The 23,039-nt window shown below is 46.4% G+C and overlaps 1 protein-coding gene across 4 annotated transcripts in view; it reads right to left on the bottom strand.

The window, feature by feature from the left end:
- The window catches only part of ULK1 (unc-51 like autophagy activating kinase 1), a 133,205-nt gene that overhangs the window by 53,092 nt on the left and 57,074 nt on the right, over nt 1-23,039 (bottom strand). For all 4 annotated transcript variants that reach the window (XM_044989747.1, XM_044989748.1, XM_044989750.1 and 1 more), the window contains 4 exons: nt 17,466-17,639; nt 14,582-14,655; nt 9,059-9,160; nt 300-358 (listed from right to left, as the gene is read on the bottom strand). In XM_044989747.1, the coding sequence (XP_044845682.1) occupies nt 300-358; nt 9,059-9,160; nt 14,582-14,655; nt 17,466-17,639 (409 nt within the window). The remainder of the gene's footprint in view (nt 1-299; nt 359-9,058; nt 9,161-14,581; nt 14,656-17,465; nt 17,640-23,039) is intronic.

Raw genomic sequence — 23,039 nt, 5'->3', positions numbered from 1 at the left:
CACACAAGGAACAAGGCCCTTGGAAATCGCTTGCAAAAAGCCTTTATTCAGCAGGGCAGCTTCCATAACAAGCGTGTTCTAGGGTGCATGCAGCAGCGAAATGGGTGTAATGTGGAGGAGACAGCGCCAATTCGGACACTCTCTGGACCACACTGCTGCTGGTTAAGGAATGTAGAGGCAGGTGGCCAAACATTTAAGTCATAGCCCCAACATGATGAGCTGATGGCACAAGAGGACAGGTGTAAATACAGACAGAGTAAGCAAGTGGAAAAAAATAGTAATGCTGGAAGAATGCTTACTTGGGCATCAGCATCTTGTTTTTCTCATAGAAGAGACGAAGATCTTGAGGGCTGCTGGCCTGTGGAGAAGAAAGAAAATGTGTCTAGAGCAGATTGCAATAATGCAGGGAGGGGAATTATTATAATTTTAACCTATTTCACAATTGCTTTGAAGTGTCCTGCGGTTGCTTTCCTCCTGCTGAACTAGCACTGAAAGCAGTTTTGATTTCAGGAGACCTACAGATTGCAATACCCAGACTGCGGCGTGGACTGAAAATACAGTATTTCAACCTCCTGTATTTTTGTCCCTGACCTGATTCTATTTTCCTCTCCTTTCCTGAAGGCTCAGCTTCATTTCCATGAGTTCTGCAGCTCAGTTCTAAGCTGCCCTAATAGCCTCTCCCAGGAGGCTATATAATTGCAGACGCCAGGAGTCCCAAATGATGAATGGCAGCTCCTGCAGAGAACGTGGATTAGTGCTTCGGGGTCTTAAAAAAGGGGGCAGGGGAGATTGTTGATGTGAAAGGCATCAGTGGAGAACTCCAGTTCTCTTGAGAAACAGGGAAACAGCAAGACAACCAGACCCTAGGGTCTTTTGCCAGCAGTTCTCAAGCTCCAGCTGTTATCACTGATGGGAGACAGTTTCTGGTCATGATCATAAAGAAATCAAATTCTGGGAGAGACAAGAATTAAAAAAAATAAAGTGACCCACTACGAGAGGGGGTTGGACTAGATGACCTCCTGAGGTCCCTTCCAACCCTGAGATTCTATGATTCTATGAGAGGTTAGTGTCCAACATTAAAAATAAAGTCTCCAGGAAATAAGCAAAGTCCCATACAGCCTCCTCATGCTGTTGCTCTTTTGTTTTTTATGAACTAAACACAGGACCTGTAAATTGTGCCAAGAGCGTTTGTAGTGTGCAGAAGCTTTCAGCCTAGACCAGTGGTCTCTAATGGAACGCAGTGGCGGCTGGCTGGCATGCAAACCACAGACATGGAGGCGAGGGGGAACAGGGAAGTGAGAAGGGAAAGAGAGTCATGCTCTGGCCCGATCACTGCTGCAGGATGCACTGTTTGCAAAAGGTGGGAGGCACTGGGAGGTCACAGGCGGTTTGTCCTGACCCTGAGGATCAGCAGAGAACCAGGCAGATTTACCAAAAGACCTTGAGCCCTTCCTCCCGTCCAGTTCCATGTCTGAACTGGAAGCATTTCAGGTCAATTAAGATGCTTAAGGAGCCAGTGGGGGCAATGCAAACAAACCAGACCATGGACAGGTGTGAATGGTCACTGCTGCAGCACACTTAACCATGCGACTGCTTGTCCGGCCTCTGTTTTGCCATTGTGTTTAGCCAGCACTTCACATCATGCCGCCCCTGTTTTAAACAGCACCTGCAGGTGAAAACTCAGCTAACGACAGCTACTGGGACAAATCGAAAGCTGAGTGAAGCCAATGGGAGACAGTTGACTTCTGGCCCTTAGGGGGCTACAAAACTTCAGCTGATCAGAGTTCGTGACAAAGCTATTGTTTCAAAGCTCACACATGCGCTCATGCACACACACAGCTTCCTAAAGGGAAGCGGAGCTTCTCCTTCAGTGGAACAAGAAAGCTGTCCTAGATTTCCTTTCTGCGGCAGCCTATCCCTCGTTATTTCATGGAAAGAGGTAGGAGAAAGCTGGGGCGCAGCGATATGCTCAGTTTTCCAGTTTCACAAAAATGTTACGCAACCCCCCTGTTCAGCAGAGGTGGCCACTTTGCAGAAGACAATCCATGTGACGGCGTTCCCAAGCCTGGCGGTCTAATCTGATTTACTTCAGTATAAATCTGCATTTTTTTTTTTTACCCTTCCCCACATGGATCCCGCTCTGCAATTCACATCTCATTGTTTGTCCAATTTCAAACAAGCCAGGGCACACAAGGCACAGAAGAGGCTGGCAGCAGTGCTATGGGCACACGCACACACAGAACCCTACAAGTAGGAATTCAGTTCCACAGTGATCAGGTTAAGTGCTTATTCATGTCAGCAAGAGATACAAGGATTGGCTGTCTTCTTTATTCACTCCCTGGTTCAACAGCTCAATTGTTTTAGACATACAATGAATCTCTGATCTATTTCAAACATTTTGTCAGAAGCTTCCTAGAAGTAACAGCTGCAGTATATCAAAGGAGCACGTCTTTAAAGTGTAAGTTAATTGGGAGCATGTTTTCTGAGCACAAATAAAACCCTTTAACACAACTCCCCCGTTTTAAAATGTAGTAAAAAGGCAGTTTAGGGATGATGAAAAGTTTGGACGGAGAGGTTTGGAGAAGGGAGTCTTGCATTTATTTTCTGAACAGGTTTTACTGCAAGTTTCCCCCACACTGGCTTAGCGATGGATTCTCACCTGTTCTGGAGGCGGCACAGCTAGAAGTGGAAGGGTGGTTTAATCCCTGCCCAACTAAACCTTGGTCTCTAAGCTGAAGCTGCCCAAGAGGGTCCTTACTGCAGCAGTGGTAACTACGATGTAACCATGTGTCTGCTGGGAAATGGACTGACACTACCAAACCCAGTTCACATTGGCCACCAAACCCCCTCAGATAACACTTCTGATCACTGGTGGGCCCAGACAGGCCTTCATCTTAGTGTAACCCCATTACTAAGCAACTGAACCATCCAGCCCCACTCCCAGGAGTAAGCTAAAACTAGACCTACAAGAACCATCTGGCTACACAGGCAGTGCTCATCAAGGCTGCACACTGTTGGGAGCACTCAGACGTCAACAGCCTATTGACTGCACTAACCATCCCATGCTTTTTTGGGCTAATATCCTGCCCTTCCCGCCCCCCCAAGAATAGAAATTCACAGGTACAGCTGGGCAAATAATGGCTGTTTCCATTTGCTGGCAATTCTGAAAAACTGAAAATAAGTTTTGTTTCAGGTCAAACCAAAACCAAAAAGTTGTGACGAACTCAAAAGTTTAAAAAAATAAGAGTGTGAACCTTTCATTTCGACTAACCCATTTTGTTTGGATTTCAGGCACCTTGACAAAAACCAGGGAGGACTAGATTCACAAAACACTGGGGGAGGGAAGCAGGCAGATCACCTTTAGCCCAGTGGTTAGGGTACTCTTCTGGGATGAGACACACCCAGGTTCACTTCAATGGAGAAGAGATCTCAACTTGGGTCTCCTACATTTCAGCAGGTCTCTCTCAATCTCTCCTGTTCTACTGTGTATAAATAATTAGTCATTGGAGCAGGTACTTGAATCTGGATCTCCCACATCCTATGTGAGCCTATAGCGTCATTCTCTCTCTTCCCCTAGCTGACTAGCCACAACCTGATGCTTCTGGTGTGCGTTTAAATCAGCACCGTTCCCTCAAATCCTGCAAAAACCAGCAGCAAGTCTAGAAAAGGAATTTCTCATCCCTAACAACACAGGACTGGCCCTGGCTAACTCAGTTTGGGGCTATAAAACCAGCCTGCTTTCCAAACAAAAGTCTTGTTTAAGTTCCAGGTCTAAAAACCTTCATCAGTTACACTGAAGGTTCATTTCACAGTGTAAATTCCTTATGGTTGTTATAAATGGCACATAATCCTAGTACTTATCTAGGAGAATTAACTGGGAAAGAATAGCGCAGCAGGCTCAGTGCATCAGGCTTGGAAATTAATTTTTCATCTAGTAGCTAGCTGGGATGAGAACACACACACACACACACACACACACACACACACAGAGACAGTTTAACTCTTTCAGAGCTGGCAGACCAGCACTTAAGTGTTTGAACTATTGCCATTCTCTGACACCTCTCTCTCTCTCTCTCATAGGCACATTCCACTGTCACACAGAGGATTCTTGACAATACCTGGCACAATGAATAGCCAGGTACTGGGCTCCCCTGGAAAGATCTTACATGGGCTGGATGCAGATGGTACCACTGAAAGCTTTAAAAAAGTTGCATCACAAACCTTAAACCTCCCTACAAACCCCCCCCCCCCCGCCCACAAAACTGCACCCTGATTTTTAGAGGTGCCCTGCACTGGGAACTCCCAGGAACATCGAACATCAGTGGTACTTGCTCCTCTGAAAAATTAAATCAAGACTGTATGACCTGACCAAGTCTTACAAATAAATCAAGATCGTAAGGAATCGAGTGATTTTTAACTCTTGTGCCTGGTTCGAGCTCCATCCCCAGTCTCACAGACAAGCCACCAGACTGGGACTCAGGAGTTTGGGATTCTATTCCTAGCTCCGCCGATGACCTGCCGTGTCTCTAGGCAAATCTCTTCCACTCTGTGCCTGTTCTCCCCTCCTCCCAGTCTGCCTTGCCTATTCGGTCTGTAAGGTCTTTAGGGAGAGACTGTGTCTATGTATTTGTCCGGGGCGCAGCACAAAAGGGCTCTGATCTCTGTGGGTATTTCTAGATGTTACTGTAACACACATAAATAAAACAACAAGAGCAGGGAACACAAAGTGCAAGCCCTCAGTCACATAAGGCAGAAAAGCCACAACTCTGGACCGCCACCTCATTTGTTAGGCCAGGCCTATTAACAATTCAGCATTAATACAATGCTCAGCAAATGTGCCGATAGGGCTTATGCATCCTCTTAATCTCACCCCTCTGGCAGGCTTCTTGTTTTGTTTATGGACACGTTTAATAGACACAGCTCCTCGGGACACCTTGGACAGTCACGCTACCAACTGTCCAGGTCTGACAATCAGACGTGGTGTGTGTGTGTTGGGTGGGGAGAGGAATGGTCAAGTCAGGGAAGTTGGCTCAGGTGACCTGGCTGCTGTTCATTTTCATTTCTACAATAAAGAAGAAGAAAACCCACCCACTCTCTTCTGCCTTGATTTGGCAGGTTACATTTCCCTAGCAGAAAAGCAAGGCAGTTGGACCCAGTCTTTCCAGACGTGCTAACTCCTTATCCATCTACCCAAGTCCCTTGAAGTCTATTGTACATTTAAGGACTCATCTTCTTGCTGAGGACAACCTTCTGCGTGTACAGCACACCTGCGAGCCTCTCCACATGTAGCAATGGATGCTCATGACAGGTGAAAGGCAGGCAGAAGTCGGAGACGATGGATCCCGTATTCCATTGCACCGGGGGAAATGGCAGTCAGTCATTCTCTGGCTTGGCTTGAGGAATCTAACAAAATCTTAACCAGACGTGCAAGTGTCCTCCTCCCCAGGCACTGGCTAAATAAGCTACCTTGGCCGATAAACAAACTTCATAGAATCATAGAATCACAGAATCATAGAATCTCAGGGTTGGAAGGGACCTCAGGAGGTCATCTAGTCCAACCCCCTGCTCAAAGCAGGACCAAACCCAGAAGGGTGAAACGCAAAGGGACCTTGCTCTCTGAGACAGCAAAATCAACAGGAAACGGATCACTGCTGAGGGGCAGCCACCATCCCACACTGGATCCAGCCAGGTTTGGGACAGGAAGAGGGGGTTGCATTCCTCTGAAACATCAGGCACTGGCCATTGCCAGAGGAAGGACACTGGACTAACAGGCTTGTCCAGTCAGTGCGTCTCTGTTCTGCATCTGGGTCATGTCAAGCTGCACTCAAGGCACACCCTAAGAGGTCTCCGATGGACAGTAGAAAGCAGGCACCTTTACAAGTGCTGGAGGGATGCAGCTGCCTCTTTACCTTCTTTCCTTGGCCGATCTGTCCAGGTGAGTCTGGGCACCCTAGCCACCTTCCCTCTCTGTGCAAATGTTGCTGCTCTGCAATCCGCTCAGAAATGTCAAAACCGAACCCTGCTTTGTCCAGTTTGCACCTACCAACGTTTGCATTCCCTGCACCCCCCACTCTCCCAGCCTCTTTGCACAACTGATTATGATCAACTCGAAGACCTTCAGCTGTTGCAGCACCTCTTGCAAAGCCTCCACTGGTGCAAATGAGGACATAAACTCCTTTAACGTTTAACTAGGTCTCCCAGCATCTGCCACAGGCAGGCTTCATTTGCCTAGAACTTACAACCCGGGAAAAGCAGTTGGTAACCTCTGTCTTAAGTGTAAACACACGATCTCAACACACACCATCTGGACTGGGCTTTGCTTTCTCCCAGATCAAACAGATTTGTAATGGTTACTGTAGTAACAAAACAGGGCTCAGTATTTTGTTGCCAAAGCACAACCCCCCAAAGACAGAGGCAAGGAAATCAAGACAGATGTGCCACATGTACCCACTAAAGACAAACACTCATTCCAATCAAGATCTTCCGAAGTCGCTTCTCATGCCAAGGCGTTAGGTGACCCCTTATTTCCCTATGCAAGCTACCCAGATCGCTGACCACACAGCCCTGCGGGGCTGCCTCATCTCCACATAAGTAAGACGGCAGAACAATAGAAAGAGCTTGGACTCTGCCCTTCCCCCTACCCAGAGCCCCAGCCTGAGCCCCAGGCTGGCAGAGTTGAGTACAGCAGGCTGGGAAACTTATTTTCCATGACAATTTTCTCAAAAGAATATCGTCACAGGAAAATGTCCAAGTAGTTAAAAAGGCATTTGTCACTGAATAATAATGGTCATACCACAGGCTTTTCACAGAAGTCAGCTGTCCCAAGGCTGCATGTGAGCGCAGAATGCCTACAATGCCTGCTGTGGCCCACAAAGTCGGGGAAATTTAGATCAGTAGTTTGTGTGGAGCTTTGAGATACTTTAATAGTGGGCAAGGAGCTCATTTATGTGTGTGAGTCAAAGCTTTGTGTGTATATACACACAGCTTTATTTTAAATAAACACACAATCTTCCTGTTCTTTTCTCCTAACAGTTATTTCTTCCCCCTTCAACAAAGTTGTTGAGACCAAGAACAAGAAAATGTAACCAGCAACAGTCAAAAATGTCATGCAGACCATAGGAGATACTGTAAAACCAAAAATTACACACGCAGGGAAGATGAAAGCTCCCTTTCGTTACAGAGCAAGGTGGGCAGACCAGCAAGTATTGTCAGAGAAGATCCCTAAACTGAGATGAAAAAATAACCCTGGCATCTAGAAAGGAAAACATGCCTTCAGCACTGAGACCACACCAAAATAAAAGCCTCAGCTTACTGCCAGACCCAACCACTCCTTCCTGTAAGATTTCTAACAGGCGTGTATATCACCTTATCCTTCCCGGTGACACAGCTTCATAAATATTCGAGATCTCACTTTAAATTATGAAAGCTCTGAATCTAAACCAGAGACAATCCAGCAGCTCGTAAAGCTGGGCTGATGTCACTGCAGAATTTTCTTCTAGTTATCTTCATTTTCAGTCAGTCAGTCATTAGGATGGATTTGGAGGAGGGGAGGAGAATCAGATTTCAATGGCCGCTGCAACAGTGATCAGGGTTTCAAAATTTAGTCAAAAAAGACTTCAGATCAATTCATATCTGATGAGACGAACTGAAGTTTTCATGTCAGGTGTCCCCACGTCACTCTGTATTGATACGCAGAAAACCCTGGTTGATTCTTGGCCTCTTGCTTCCTGGGTTAAAAAGAGATGGGAGCCCACACACTGAGCCTCTGGGTAGGTCTACACTGCAGTTGGGAGGTGCAGTTTCCGCACATGTAGGCAGACCTTGCTAAAAATAGCAGTCTGACCACAGAGGTAGGGACTGAGTACATACCGTATTTCTGTGCACTCTGGGGCTATGCCTACACACACTGGAGTGTAGAAATATCCTCTGAAAAGTAGGAAGCAAATTGCACATCACTCTGCCAATGCACCCATCAACTCGGATGGATAGGCTCCAAAAGGAAGTCCCTCGTCAGTGCTCCCCCGGCTAGAAAGGCAGCGATCATGCTAGGGAAAGGTTTTAAGGCTGTACGAATGCCATGGAAAGGGGTATGGAACGGGAGGATTGGGGGCGTTCAACAGGTAGGTGGAGGAAACGATGGACCCTCGCGGTTTGGCATAGGAGGAACAAAATAAGGTGAGTATGACCATATGTGAGCAAACGGTGCTTGGGAGGAGAAAACTGAAAGCTGAAGCTAGATACATTCAGAATGGAAACAAGGTGAACAGTGTGGGTAATTAAATACTGGTACAATTCACCTAGGGATGTGCTAGATTCTTCATCGCTTGACATCTTTAAATCAAGCGTGGGTGTCTTTCTTAAAGATAGGCTTCAGTTTAAACCAGAAGTTATGGGCACGTTAGGTGGACTTCTAAGGCCTGGGTTAGATGCAAACGGTCAGACTAGATCATAATGGTCCCTTTCTGGCCTTGAAAAAAAACCAATATTTACACAGAAGACTTCTCCAAAAAGACCTTCCTACTCTACTCCAGAAGCCAGGCTATTCCAGCTACAATGCACCGTTTCAAACCAGAGTCATACCAATCAGCCATAATATTTCCCTTCTGATTAGTTGATCTTCCTTATTGTCCCTACACCCTCAAGCCCAACACAAAACATATTATTCCCTGTGAACGGTCATAAAGGGAAAATGATTTTAAAGCAAGCTGCTGTGGATATCGTTGCTTTCAGGGTCCAAGACAACCTTCTGAAAAGATGGCCTTTCACAAGAACACACGCACATGGGGGTATAATTCCGCCGCTGCCCTGAGGCAGACTCTGGAGAAGAAGCATCGGCCTCCACCCATATTTGCAGCATTGAAAAAGATGGGAGCATCCCATTGACGTGAGAACTAAGGAGCTTATCGCGCTCTGTGTGATGGACAGACAGACAGACAGGCTGACTTGACTGGAGACTGGGTTCCTCGGGCTCAGTATTGCATGTGACCCCTGGCGTGAGTGAAACGGATGAAAAACAGCAAGAAACTCGTCAAGCATTAATAGCCATAGAGCCACTCACCTGGAAGGGAGCCTTTCCTGTCAGACACTGGTAAATGATGGTTCCTATACTCCAAAGGTCAGCTTTAGCATCATAGTGTTGGGACATAATGACTTCTGGGGCCTGCATGGAGAGAGAGAGTAGAGTTTTGTTTAAAAAGACTTGGCTCTTTTCTTGGCAGCTACCAGAGAAACAGAAGCCCCTAATTTTTTTTAAAAAAGCACCGAGCCAAGATTCCACAAAAGAAAAGGGATTAAAGATTTTTTCCCCTGCTTTAAAGTGCTGCGTTCATATTAGCAAGGAGGCAGTTTCATAACACTAATCTGGTTACTTGAGGCATGGTTTTACTTTCGGCACTGCCTGCTTAACTTCTGCCTGATGCATTGTAGGCAAAACAGTGCATCCCCTTCTCAGGCATTACGATCTCTATTGAATCAGCTTGCAAACAAAGGACTCCCTTTAGAACAGCACCGGCATCCCTTCTAAAACAAAGCAACTGCACACACACACTCCAGTTCAAGTCCCAACTTTCCCAGTTATAGCCACGACAAACAAAGGATCAAGTTGGTACAGGTAACTCAGCCCTTCCCGCTCCATGGATTTCTTAAGAGGCTAATGCAAGCAGGCAGCTGTGACATGTGGCAGTAGTCATGTCAGTGGATGGGACTTGAGTTCAAAAGCAGGCCCATGTGTTTATCCAAAAAGACGTCAGTCCCCACCTTGCTTCCCCACATTCTCTGTGGTATGGAACAAAATGCACCACTCCTCACTGCATGTTTGCTCCAGAAGCTAAAGAGAGCATAGATTCAGAATGATCAATAGCTCAGAATGCAGTGTGCCTCTGGATCTGTGTGGAGGTGAAGGTGGGAGAAGGACAGGCTAGCTATAAAAGAGACTATATTTATAAAAGAGACTTCCTCTAGCGCTCACAGGAGACAGGACTGAAAGGGGATCAGTTTTCTAGCTGTGCCACAAGCAAAGGCCAAGAACAGATTTGGACTGAGGGTGGCATTGGGAGGAGGGGGAAAAACAAAAACACCCCACTCTGAGCAACACACGGACAAGAGCTGCTTAACTCTGCCTCAGCACCAAACAAACAGAGTCAAGGAAACAGTTGTCAATGGCAGATGTGGATGTTCAGAACCATTCTGGGTGAGGACCCAGATTTCGCGAGGGGTCAGACACACAGCCCCCTTTGCTGCACTCTCATACTGACACAGCATTCCTCCCACTGTGGCAAGGCAAGAAAACAGGGCTGGCTATGTGCATGTATGAGGACACGTGGATAGGGAATGCAGAGGCCACCCCTGCTATCTGTCACACACCATGCACACACAGGGACCCACAACAGCAGCAGAGTAAACCCCTGAATGCCTCCCAGAAATCCGAACACACTTTACTCAGAACTTAACACACTCACACACCTCCCCCCCCAAAAAATCACCTTTAAATCAAGAACATGGAACTTTTTAAACCCAAAAGGAATTCCCAGAGTACTTACAAAAAAAAAAAGAGTCCCTCTCACTTTAAAAGTGAGCCAGATATCTGATCTACTTTCAAGAGAATGTAAAATAAAAAGCGTCACTAAAAATAGACAGTTCAGGAAAGTTTCTCAAGAGGAAAGAGGTTACATCACCCTTATGTACAGCACGTCAGCAAACAACTGGCTTCAACAATAAAGCGAGAGGAAGTCAGGCTTGCTTTGGTTTGCACCGACAGATGCAGTTTTAAACACAGTGGCACTAAAGGCCACTGTGTTATGCAGCCAAGTCCTGTGCCAGGTTGAAGGCTCAGGCTGGGGGGTTTAAAAGGAGCTTAAGGAAAGCAGACACTTAAACCACATTGAAATTCAATGAGAGTTGGCCATCTCAGGCAACATCTATGATAAAAACCACAGCAGCGGCCCAGCTGCACCATAGACACTACAATGACGGAAGGGGTTTTTCGATCCCTGTAGTAAATCCACCTCTCCCAGAGGCAGAAACTAGGTCAGCAGAATAATTCTTCCCTCGACCTAGCGGTGTCACCAATGGGGCTTCACTACATCGCACGGCCCTGAGCGATTAGTTAAGCCAACCTACCTTTGGAGTGCAGACCAGGTCTAATTCTCCATCTCACCTTTGAAAACCCCAGTCTGAATTAATGGAAGAGCATTGACTTTTCAATTAATCAAAACACACCCATCTTGCAGAGCAGTCACACGGACCAGATCGAAGGCCTGGTTTGGTCGTTTTTTATTTTGGTGCCCTGGTGTGAGTGATACACCGAGGTTATTTTATACCAGTTGACTCCATGCACACGAACAAGCAATTATCACTTTACATTTCATCGCTATGGGTTGTGGGTGGAGTGGGTTTTTTTAGCATGTCTGGTTACAATCTGAGCAAATATCCTTCAGGCAACTGGCTTGACCAAGACAAGAAGAAGACGTGGATCGCAAGAGAAGCCAGGCAGACTCCATTTACAGCCATTGTTTTAGAATTAGGTTAAGCTGTGAAATATATTCAGCAGCAGGTTTAAAGACTGTATGGGGTATACTGTTCAGGTCACATATGGAAAGCTGAGAATTCACCTCTCTCTTTGAGAGATGGGTCACGAGAGCAGATACCCAGATATTTATAACCCGAAATCTCTCTAGTTTGGAGTTTAATTTTAGTGCTTGTGACAACAGCGAGGGTGATTTGGAAAGCAGTGAGGTGCAGGCATCATGCCAGCTTCCTAACATAGCCCTACATTCTTGACTAGTCACAAGCCTCTCTGCTATCCTACAACCTCCTCCGGAGCGTGCTGTAAACACATATTAGCAAGGTCTCCTTTGTTTGAAAGCAGGTGTCACCTTCTATCTCAGTAGCCTGCTCTGAAGCTCAGCCTGATGCAGGAGAGGTTTCTAATCAAGATTTGTAGGCTACAATTCTTCCATCAGTCCCACTGTATCCCTCTACTAATGGGGCACAACTCTTACTGACAGCGAGGAGATGTCTATACACAAATGTATAGGGAACAAACAGGAAGAACTGGAAGTATTAGTACATAAGTCCAGTTATGACTTAACTGGCATCACAGGACTTGGTGGGATAAGTCTCACGACTGGAATACTTGTATAATGAAACGCCTCCTCCCTTTTTATACCCTGCCTACCCTTTCTGATCAAATCTCTCCCTCTATACATCAAGAATATATATACTTGTTCTGAGGCCCAGAAAGTGGTGAGAGGCAGATCATTTGAGAGTCTCTTGGTAAAGACAACAGGGTAAAAGACAGGGGTGCCGGCATGGTATGGATCAGGGGAGGGATAGCTTAGTGGTTTGAGCATTGGCCTGCTAAAGCTAGGGTTGTGAGTTCAATCCTTGAGGGGGTCACTTAGGGATCTTGGGCAAAATCAGTATTTGGTCCTGCTAGTGAAGGCAGGGGGCTGGACTTGATGACCTTTCAAGGTCCCTTCCAGTTCTAGGAGATAATAATAATAATAAATAGAGATATCCTACTATGAACTACCAAATCAGGAGGAGAAGACAAATGAGGCATTTCTAGAATAACAAATATCCAAAACACAAGATCTTGCCGTAATGGGAGACTTAACTACCTAGTCATCTGTTGGAAAAGTAATACGGCAAAACACAAAATTTCCAGTAAGTTCATGGAATGTATTGACCACAACTTTTTGTTCTGAAAAGTGGAGGAAGTAACCAGAGAAACAGCTATTTTAGACTTGATTCTGACTAACAGGGAGGAATTGATAATAAGTAGGCAGGTGGAAGGCAATTTGGGTGAAAGTGATTATGAAATGATAGATTTCATGATTCTAAGGAAAGGAAGGAGCGAGATTGGCAGAATAAAGGACAAAGCAAACTTTGACAAACTCAAAAAACTGGTAGGAAATATCCTGTGGGAAGAACATCTAAAATAAATAGGAGTTCAGGAGAGCTGGCAGTTTCTCAAGGAGACATTGTTAAAGGCACTGCAAACTATCCTGACACTAAGGAAAGATAGAAAGAATCGTAAGAGGCAATACGGCTCCATCAGGAGATCTTTAATGACCTGAAACATAAAAAAGGAATCCTACAAAAAAGTGAAAACATGGACAAATTGCTAAGAAGAAACAAACAAATAGCACATGCATGTAGGAACAAAATCAGATAGACTAAGGCGCAAAATGAATTACTTCTAGCAAGGGACATAAAAAAAGATTCTTCCAATACATCAGGAGCCAGAGAAAGATGAAAGAAAGTGTAGGTCCTCTACTTGGGGGCAGGAAGCTGAGCTAATAACCAATGACAAACAATCCTGAGGTGTTTAATGCCTATTTTGCTACAGTCTTCTCTAAAAAGGTTAATGGTAACAATTACTCAGCACGATTAATATTAACAACAAGGGGGAAGGAATCCAAGCCCAAAAAGGGAAAGAACAGGTTAAAGAATATTTAGATAAGTTAGATATATTCAAGTTGGCAGGGCCTGATTAAATTCATCCGAGGGTACTTAAGGACCTAGCTGAAGCAATCTCAGAACCATTAGCAATTATCTTTGGGAACTCATGGAGGATGGGTGAGGTCCCACAAGACTGGGGCTGGGCAAACATAGTACCTGTCTTTAAAAAGGGAGAACGAAGAGGACACATGGAATTACAGACCAGTCAGCCTAACTTTGATACAGATACTGAATCAAATGATTAAACTTTCTAACTGTAAGAGTAGCTAGCCACTGGAATAGGCTACCAAGGTTGTGGAATCCCCATCATCAAGAGGTTTTTAAAAGCAGGTTGGATGAACACCTGTCAGGGATGGTCTAGGTTTACTTACTTGGTCCTGTCACAATGCCGAGGGCTGGACTTGATGACTTCTCAAGGACCCTTCCAGCCCCGCATTTCTATGATTCTATATTCATGTATCACACCAGAAAAAAAATGTGTACCTGGTCTATATCTTGATTGGGCTATATGGATACAACGGGCTGGCTGAATTACAAACAGAGGGCCACTGTCTCTCAACACTGGGAACAGAGAGCAATGGAAGAGAGGACACTTTGTCCAAGAGGCTCTTTATCAAGGCAGCACCTTGGAAAAGGCCTTATGGCTGCAAAGTCATTCCTATTCCTAGTTTGCATGTTTGCTACTCCACCTGCAGTCAAGGGATAACACTGGATTTTAGGTCCCAATGCTTTTGTTGAAGGGCCCTGCTTCCTATCTGGAAGAGGCAATTTCTGAGTGGGGTCAATCAATAGTCTATTATTATTTACCAACGGTTGCCTGAAAGGCAGATGTCAGCACAGCAGCATAGATGTTTGCCATCTTGCCGCTCGGAGAATCTTTATCAGGTCTCCCATTATGGTTTCACTTACAACAGCTTTAAGAACACAAAATCCCAAGTCTTGGGGGGGGAGGTCTAAGAGGAAAGGAAGAACCAGGATTAAGGGTTGCACAGCGCTTTGAATGGTATAATCTAAATAACCATTGCAGGTTCCACATATCAGGAAGGGCCTGCTTTTTGCTAGCCTATACAATACAGCGGTTTGACCACAAAAAGATACATAAGCAGAGTGCACTCACCATGTACATAGGGGAGCCACACAGCGTTGCTGCCATCATGTTGCTTTGCAGGTACCGGGCAAATCCAAAATCAGCTACAAATACAAAGAAAAGAAGTTCATTCACTAGTTCTAGAGAAGCCCAACCTTTCTTCAGTTGCCTCAATCCCCAGCGTGGGCCCTCCTGTTTCTCCGTAGTCCCTCAGTACAAGGGACGTCCCCCATTTTGAATACAGAACTTGTGTTCTATCCCCAAGCTAACGCAAGTTTCTCTCACTATTATTACATGTTCCATACAACAGAAAGGGTTGAGAAAATGCAGCTATAAAAAGCACTCTACATGAAAAGGAATGAATCCCAAATCACGTAAAGGTGCCTGCAGTCACTATTTTTCCTATGTCTGTTGTTCACGGTTTGTTCTTTCCAGGTGGAATCCAGTGGCCAGATTCTCAGCTGGTGGAAACTGGGAAGCCTCTATTGACTGCAATGGAGCTATGCCTCTTTACATTAGCTGAGCATCTAGTCCGAGATTTATAAATGCAACGAAGGTCCAGCAAAGCTTGATAGCTTTTCCCTTGTTACTTGCTGCTACTTCAGATTTGGGGAAGTGGTAGTTACACTCCATGACATAGGACAGGAGGCAGGGTTGGACCACAACATAACAAACATCAGCAGGGACCCATCACCATCTGTATCTTTGGAAGATGCTCATTTGAAGCTGCATGGCACTATTTATGTATCATGACTTATGAGGAGAGGCTGAGGGAACTGGGATTGTTTAGTCTGCAGAAGAGAAGAATGAGGGGGGAATCTGATAGCTGCTTTCAACTACCTGAAAGGGGGTTCCAAAGAGGATGGATCTAGACTGTTCTCAATGGTAGCAGATGACAGAAAAAGGAGTGTTGCAGTGGGGGAGGTTTAGGTTGGATATTAGGAAAAACTTTTTCATTAGGAGGGTGGTGAAGCACTGGAATGGGTTACCTAGGGAGGTGGTGGAATCTCCTTCCTTAGAGGTTTTTAAGGTCAGGCTTGACAAAGCCCTGGCTGGGATGATTTAGTTGGGGATTGGTCCTGCTTTGAGCAGAGGGTTGGACTAGATGACCTCCTGAGGTCCCTTCCAAACTGATATTCTATGATTCACCCTAGAAAAGCCAGGGTCTATCAGCGCTGAAAGTATTTACAGCTGCAGATTACTCAGCATCTGATCATATGATGCTTAGAGGTTCCCTTAAGGTTACCAGATATTTCAAGCAATATTTGACACGGCTGTTTATATTGCCATCTGTCATTAGAATGATATTATGTCTGTCTAGTCCCATTCCTGGACCACACAGTGTCCTCCTTAAGGAAAAGGGGTGGTTAAACAGCAGTGTGTGTGAAGGGTATGACGAACTGAGACTAATGCAGCACACAGTAGCTAGAAGTGCTGTTTAGATGGCCCTCCCGTTTTACGTGCGTGTGGGTCATTAGACACTTCTACTTTCCATCCGTGCTTGAATTCTGGAGAAACGCTTCTGCTACAGCTGAGCGGCTGCAAAATTTCACACACACCTGCAGCAGGCCTCATTCTCCAGCAGACTTCATTTCTCAGCCAAAAGGCACTCACGCTTTCTCCACAAGACAGAGTTGAAACCGAGCATGGTGTAATTTAATTGGTGTCAGAATCAACTTGGTCAACTTATAGTACAGTCCAACAAATGTCCATGAATCAAGATGTGACTACACAGCTCTCCTTTAAGAGAGACCTTGGGTTCAATAACTGGGTTTCTGGCATGTGTTTGTATAACCCGTTGATCAGCATATGTTACATGTCCCCCTCTGTGCTTGATCCACAGAGGATGTGGGTCCATCACATCCAACCTGGTTCTTTAGCTCAAGCTGTAAACTGACATTTTTAGCTCTGGAGGTTTCTGATTCAATCCCTGGTGTCAGCCAAGATGGCAGTCACCGCATGTGCTTTTTTTTTAAATCAGAGCTCAGCGTTCACAAAGTATGTAGGGATCGCAGTCTTGGGACACCAAAATTCCCACCCCACCCCTCTGCCAGCATGCCCCACCTCCATTTTAAAAGGTTGGGACAAATCAATATCACGGTTTAGACAACTGTTGCCCAGGGAGGAAACTGAATGACTGTTTTTTCTGAGAAAGACACCTCTCAACTTGTAACTCGACTGAGTCCACCCAATTCATTTTGCGTATGTCACAGAACAGCCAGAGCATAAGAACTCTGTCACTCACTAACTACCAGGGACGGATTAGAACTAACGATCCAGGTCATCACTAGAGTAGCAAAATAGATCATGTATAAAAACAAAGACTTGCTAGTTAAAACAGGTTAGGTCATGTTTAAAAACGTGCTAGCTATTCTCCTAGTCTAGACAGAGCCTGAGAGATGAAAGGCTCCATATCTGAATACCCACCCTTAGGCCAGGAAGTCAAACTATATATAATCCACACGACTACCCATGATTTCATTTAAATGTCATGGGGAGCTTGGGTGGAGGCAGCTGATGCACTAGAATTTAAAACTTAACCACAATAGTTATCCAGCGGAGCACAGTGCCAATCAGCATCCGCTTCTTTTGGAACAAGTGTAAGAAACAAAACAAATGGATACGGTGGGGGGGGGGGGAAGGGGGACAGACATTCAGTTGGTGTGAGCTAGCATAGCTCCACTGACGTCAATAGCACTACACTGATACATACCAGCTGAGGATCTGACCTGGAGAGCTTTCAAGACATTCCACTGCAATGGTGAAAAACTAATCCTAATTCCCCTATGATCAGTTAATTTGTTTCTTATCCAGTTGCAGCAGTCTGGACTGGCTAGTTAGCCATTTCCAGAGCCATGTTGATCATTCCAGGGAAAGTGTTTCTTAAAAGCAGGATATAAGGAAAGTTTCTTACCAATCTTTATACGAATGTTGTTAGGATTTGACTTCTTGCCTCCAGCATAAGAAAGGAGGATATTCTGTGGTTTCAAATCCCGGTGGATGATACCTTTGCTGTGTAGCATTTTCATGGCACCTGCTATCTGCTGGAGAAAGAGCCTGATGGTATCTTCGCTAAGTGTCCGCATAGCTGGAAGGAAAAACAGACAGAATGATTGTAACACCAGCCATCACTAAGCAAAGCAGAAGGCAGCTTCTCCACAGAGATGAACAAGGATAACTCTGGATTGAGCACTTCCAACGCTCCCTCAAGCTACTCAGTGAGAAAGTAACTACATGTGGCTTTTTTTGAATTGGTTCTTGAGGAGCATCCCTTAAAGTATTCGTGACTAGACTGCATTCTCCTCCATATCTGAAATGATGCAAAGAACCGTGCATCAGATCCTCAGCTGCTATAAATCAGTATAACAACACTGACTTCAGTGGCAGCTCCACTGACTATGGTGAAGATACATCAATTTACACCAGTGGAGGATCTGACCCTGTAACAGTATGTACCAACAGGGATGAGACTGAATATAAATAGCTCTCAAAAACAAAAGATTTTTCAAAAAATTAATAAAGTTCTATAAATGTGCATGCAGCTAACTGCATTCTCCTGGGAGGCAGGCTTTCTTTTGATTTTAAAACAAAGAAATACTGAAAGGATCAAGAAGCTAAACGGAATCCCACATCTAATGAGGCTGATCCAAAATTAACCCCAGCTATTTTACGAACCATCTTTCCCCACACCTTTACAAGCACATCTGTAAGACATGCCTACCAGAGGCGGGATCCGGCCCACTGAACACAGAACAAGCCTCAATAGCAAGACTGTGTGACGCCTTCCTGGGTGGATGCTAACATTCAAGGACAAGTAAGGTTCAAAGAAATACATTTCACTTGAATAAAATCATCTCTCTCGTAAATGCCCCAGTAATTATTGGAGGCTCCATTTTCATGTTGCTCCAGCTGTTCTCTGGTAAGGCCTCAAACCACACTGGAAAGAGCATCAAAACACTATTCTACCTTCTCAGCTAAAGTGGAGGAATCCTTAAGAAAACACAGAGCAGGGCATAAGCAGTTTTAGCCCGACACAGGAAATTAAATATTTTACTTTAAAACAGCATGAAACGTGGGCTGACTGAACCGCGTTTAGAATAGAAAACAAACTCCCATCCCAACTCCCAAATCTTCACAGGGAGGCTCACAACTAGCAGACCTAAAATGTCACTCAGTCAACCAGCGGCTCATTGCTTCATACATGTAACGCCAATGTACAGATATTCAGAGCTTCTCTTCCCCCACTGGATTCTGTTCTCATGAGCCAGCACTCTACTGGAATTTACAAGACACCTGCTGTTGATGTGGAGTCTTGGTGAATGGAATATACCAATTGTTATAAAGGCATTTTGAAATTTTAGTCCAAGTAATCCTGACAGTATATTTTGACAGTATCAAAAGCACGGCCTCACCTTTAACATCACACTCAGGAGCATGAAGGGGGAGAGCCGCACCTGGTGTACACTAGGGTAATACTCCGTTCATTTCAATGGAGCCGTGTTGATTTACACCAGCGAAAAGACAGGTCTAGTACGTCCAGCAAGACTGGTTACATTCTCCTGTATGCCAATTCTCTTGAATAGACTGTTCCTCGTGGTATCTATCCATCCATCCATGGTACTTTTATATGGCTCCCATCACCACAGTATCTGATCACCTCACAGTCTTTAATGAACACAACATCCTGTGCTATTACCTCAGTTTAACAGATGAGGGAACAGAGACCCAAAGAAACTAGGTGACTGGCCCAGGATCACACAGAACATCTGTGGTGGAGCTGAGAGTTCAACCCAGGTCTCCCAAGTGCCAGGTTAGTGTCCTAATCACTGGACCATCCTTCTTCCCAACACCTTAGCTGATTAGATGTCATGGTTAACACGTCTACAACCACAGCATCAGGTCTTCTGAACAGGCAACACTGACCCCAATAATCTGCTCCAGAACCTTTGGAACAGGGACCATCATCACTAAAAGAGTACGACAGCCCCTCCCCCCTCCACAAATAATCTCTTTCAAGATTCATTTTGAACCCACAAATCTAATGGGCCCTACTGTCTCAATATCTGCCTAACAAAAAAAGTAGGACTCTAAACTCAGCAGTACTTATGCTGTCAAGCTAGCAGGCTATCATAGATTCCTTCAGCTAAATACCCTTTGCCTCTAGCAGTTAAACAGTCTTGTAAAAGTCTTGTTCTGACCTGCAGTTCTGCCAGCAAGCCACAACTGTTTTCAAGGCATTACCCTCTCTGAGCTGTTTCCACACAATTTACCAGCTAATCTCCCCACCCCGCACATGTTAAGAGTACATAACCTGGAGCTAGTCTTCTACTGCTTTACACGGCAAAAATAGATTAATACGGGGATTTACAAAAATCCACTAATTGTGGAGAAAGTAGTGCAGAATTCAAGCTTTCACTTAAACAAAAGCTAAGCGCCAAGTTCTTAAGCTTGTGAAGATATAACCTCCAAAACATGGGAAGTATGTAAACCAATGCATGGCTGTTGCCTTGAACGGGCAGCCAGGCTGCTCCAGTGCATCTGCTGCCGCTCTGCAAAGCTACGAAGCAGTAGCAGAATAAAACTGACACAAGACTGAGGTCCGTTGCACAGATGCTGCTACTCAGAACCCTGTGGGCAGCAACGAAACAAAAGGGTCAAGTCAGTTTCATGCGGCTGCTCTCAGTTGGGAACGTGTTGCAATATGGGGAATGCTGCGAAGGAAAAAAGCTGCTTTCCTCACTGCAAAAAAAAAGCAAAACAAAACAAAAACGAGAGAAAAGAAAAACAGAGTTTTCCTACCTCTCGTTTACTTCTCACCCCCATCCCGCCCTACAGCACCCAGCTGGCTCTGGAGGGGTAGAATGGCAAAGGCCCTTTTTGCTGCACTGCTGGCTCCACTCTTCTCTTAGGAGTCGCTGGAAGGAGGGAAGAGAGCTCCTTTTCCCGTACAGCAAGGCTCTCCAGAACCCCACTAGCCAGAGGCAGAAACAATACATGGCCTAAGTCCTGGCAACGTCCCACCTCCCAGCAGCTATGCCTGATGCCAGTGCATAGCCTCTGGATCTCGTTGGTAGTCTTCCCAGTTGTAACTTCCCTGTTTACCCTCTGGCTAGTTGGTTTAGTCCCCACGCTAGCTGTCTAGCAAGATTTTCTTGCCCTTCTGGGCTAACAGATCAGGGAAACTGGGACTGTCCCTTTTCCACCAGGAAGGTTTCTGAAGAGCAGACATGTGCGGAGGTTAGCTGGTGGCTGATCTCCAGGGCAGTATCCCATAAGTAGAGGGAGGGAGAAGATACAGCAGAGCAGACATGTCCAGTGCATTGGCCATTCAAGCAAAGCAGAGCATGATCCACTTTTAACATTTCTCTGCTGTTAAACCCTCATCCTGAGCAACAGGGGCGGCTCTACAAATTTGGCCGCCCCAAGCAGTCATGCCCGGGAGGCACCCCCGAGCCGCGGGAGCAGCGGACCTCCGCGGGCATGACTGCGGAGGGTCCGCTGGTCGCGCGGCTCGGCTGGACCTCCCGCGGCTGCGGGCGGTTCGCTGGTCCGGCGGCTCTGGTTGAGCTGCCGCAGGCATGCCTGCGGAAGGTCCAGCCGAGCCGCGGGACCAGCGTCCCCTCCGCAGTCATGCCTGCGGCAGGTCCGCTGCTCCCGGGGCTCCGGTGGACCTCCCGCAGGCATGACTGCGGCAGGTCCGCCGGCCCAGCCTGCCGCCCCCCCCGGGAAAGGGCCGCCCCAGGCGGGTGCTTGCCCCGCTGGGCTCTGGAGCCGGCCCTGCTGAGCAAGGAACTTGTGCCAGTGTCCCTGCAAAAAGAGGGAGCATTAGCTCATCTTCACCATAGCTAGGGCCCTACCAAATTCACTGTCCATTTTGGTCAATTTCACGGTCATGGGATTTTAAAAATCATAAATTTCATGATTTCAGCTATTTTAATCTGACATTTCATGGTGGTGTAAATGGTAGGGGTCCTGACCCAAAAAGGAGTTGCGGGAGTGGTCACAAGGTTATTGTGGTGGGGGTTGCGTTACTGCTACCCTTACTTCTGCGCTGCTGCTGGTGGCAGCGCTGCCTTCAGAGCTGGGCAGCGGGAGAGCGGCAGCTGCTGGCCAGGAGCCCAGCTCTGAAGGCAGAGCCGCCGCCAGCAGCAGCGCAGAAGTAAGGATGGCCTGGTACGGTATTGCCACCCTTACATTTGTGCTGCTGCCTGCAGAGCTGGGCCCTCAGTCAGCAGCTGCCACTCTCCGGGCTCCCAGATCTGAAGGCAGCAGTGCAGACGTAAGGGTGGCCTGGTATGGTATTGCCATCCTTACGTCTGTGCTGGTGAGGCGCTGCCTTCAGAGCTGGGCACCTGCCCAACAGGGTGCCCAGCTCTGAAGTCAGCACAGAAGTAAGGGTGGCAATGCTGCAACCCCCTTAAAATATCCTTGTGACCCCCGGCAACTCCCTTTTGGGTCAGGACTCCCAATTTGAGAAACGCTGGTCTCCTCTGTGGAATCTGTACAGTGTAGGGTAAAAGCACACAAAAGGCCAGATTTCGTGGTCCGTGACATGTTTTTCATGGCCCTGAATTTGGGCCCTAACCATGGCACAGCTGGCAAGGCATTAAAACATGCAATGGGGATTGGGCACCCCCCAACCTGAGCGTGGTTAACCTGCGTTCCCTGCAAGGCCACGTTACGGCTTCACGAGCCTTGCTCTGCCACACCTAAGGAGTAACAATATCCATGCGTTTATTTTTGTGGGCTCGATGAGCAACAAGGCACTCAGCTGACTGCCTCAGGGACTGCTAGACAGGTCAGTAGAACAGAGCAAATATTTACAGCAGGTCAGTCAGAGGCCCGCATGGCTCCAAGCTCCCGGAGTGCTGGAAAAAGCTGAAACCACCTAAAAGCACCCTGGTCAGCACTCTGTGGACGGGGGAGGAGTGCTTTACCTGCCCTGAGGCTGCAGGTGAGCTAGAGCAAACACAGGGGCCTGTATCAGATGACCCTAGCACAGACATACTGAACTAGACATGACACTTTATGGACAGGATATTTAGGATTGGGGGAGGGGCGGGAAGAGTAACATCTCATCTTACCCACGAGTATCAGCTGGGTCTGTCCTCAAGGCCATTAAAGTCAATGAGACTGAGTGGGCTCTGGGTCAGGCCCTACTTAACTTGTGATATTGCAGAAATTGCTTCCACTGCAATTTTGACAGTGGGAGCCCCGGGAGGCCGACAGTGGGGGCCCCACTCTCAGTCCCGGGTGAGAAATGCCTCACTCCCTTTTGCAAAGGGGTGCCCAAGAGCTCAGGGGCGTCCTTCTTGCAGCTCTCCTAACTCGTTAGAATTCAACCTACAGTAGTTATTACACGCCCCTTTCAAACCGCATGCTCTCACACATCATGATCTATCTAAAAAAAAAAAAAGGATATATGTTGCTGTGGTGAGAAATTCTCTTCACAGAGATGGCTATTCCATCTACCTGCCTCACTACCAAT

The sequence above is a fragment of the Mauremys mutica genome, chromosome 16 (genome assembly GCF_020497125.1).
Source record: "Mauremys mutica isolate MM-2020 ecotype Southern chromosome 16, ASM2049712v1, whole genome shotgun sequence".
Classification (NCBI taxonomy): domain Eukaryota; kingdom Metazoa; phylum Chordata; order Testudines; family Geoemydidae; genus Mauremys; species Mauremys mutica.
This window is presented reverse-complemented; position numbering and strand designations above follow the sequence as displayed.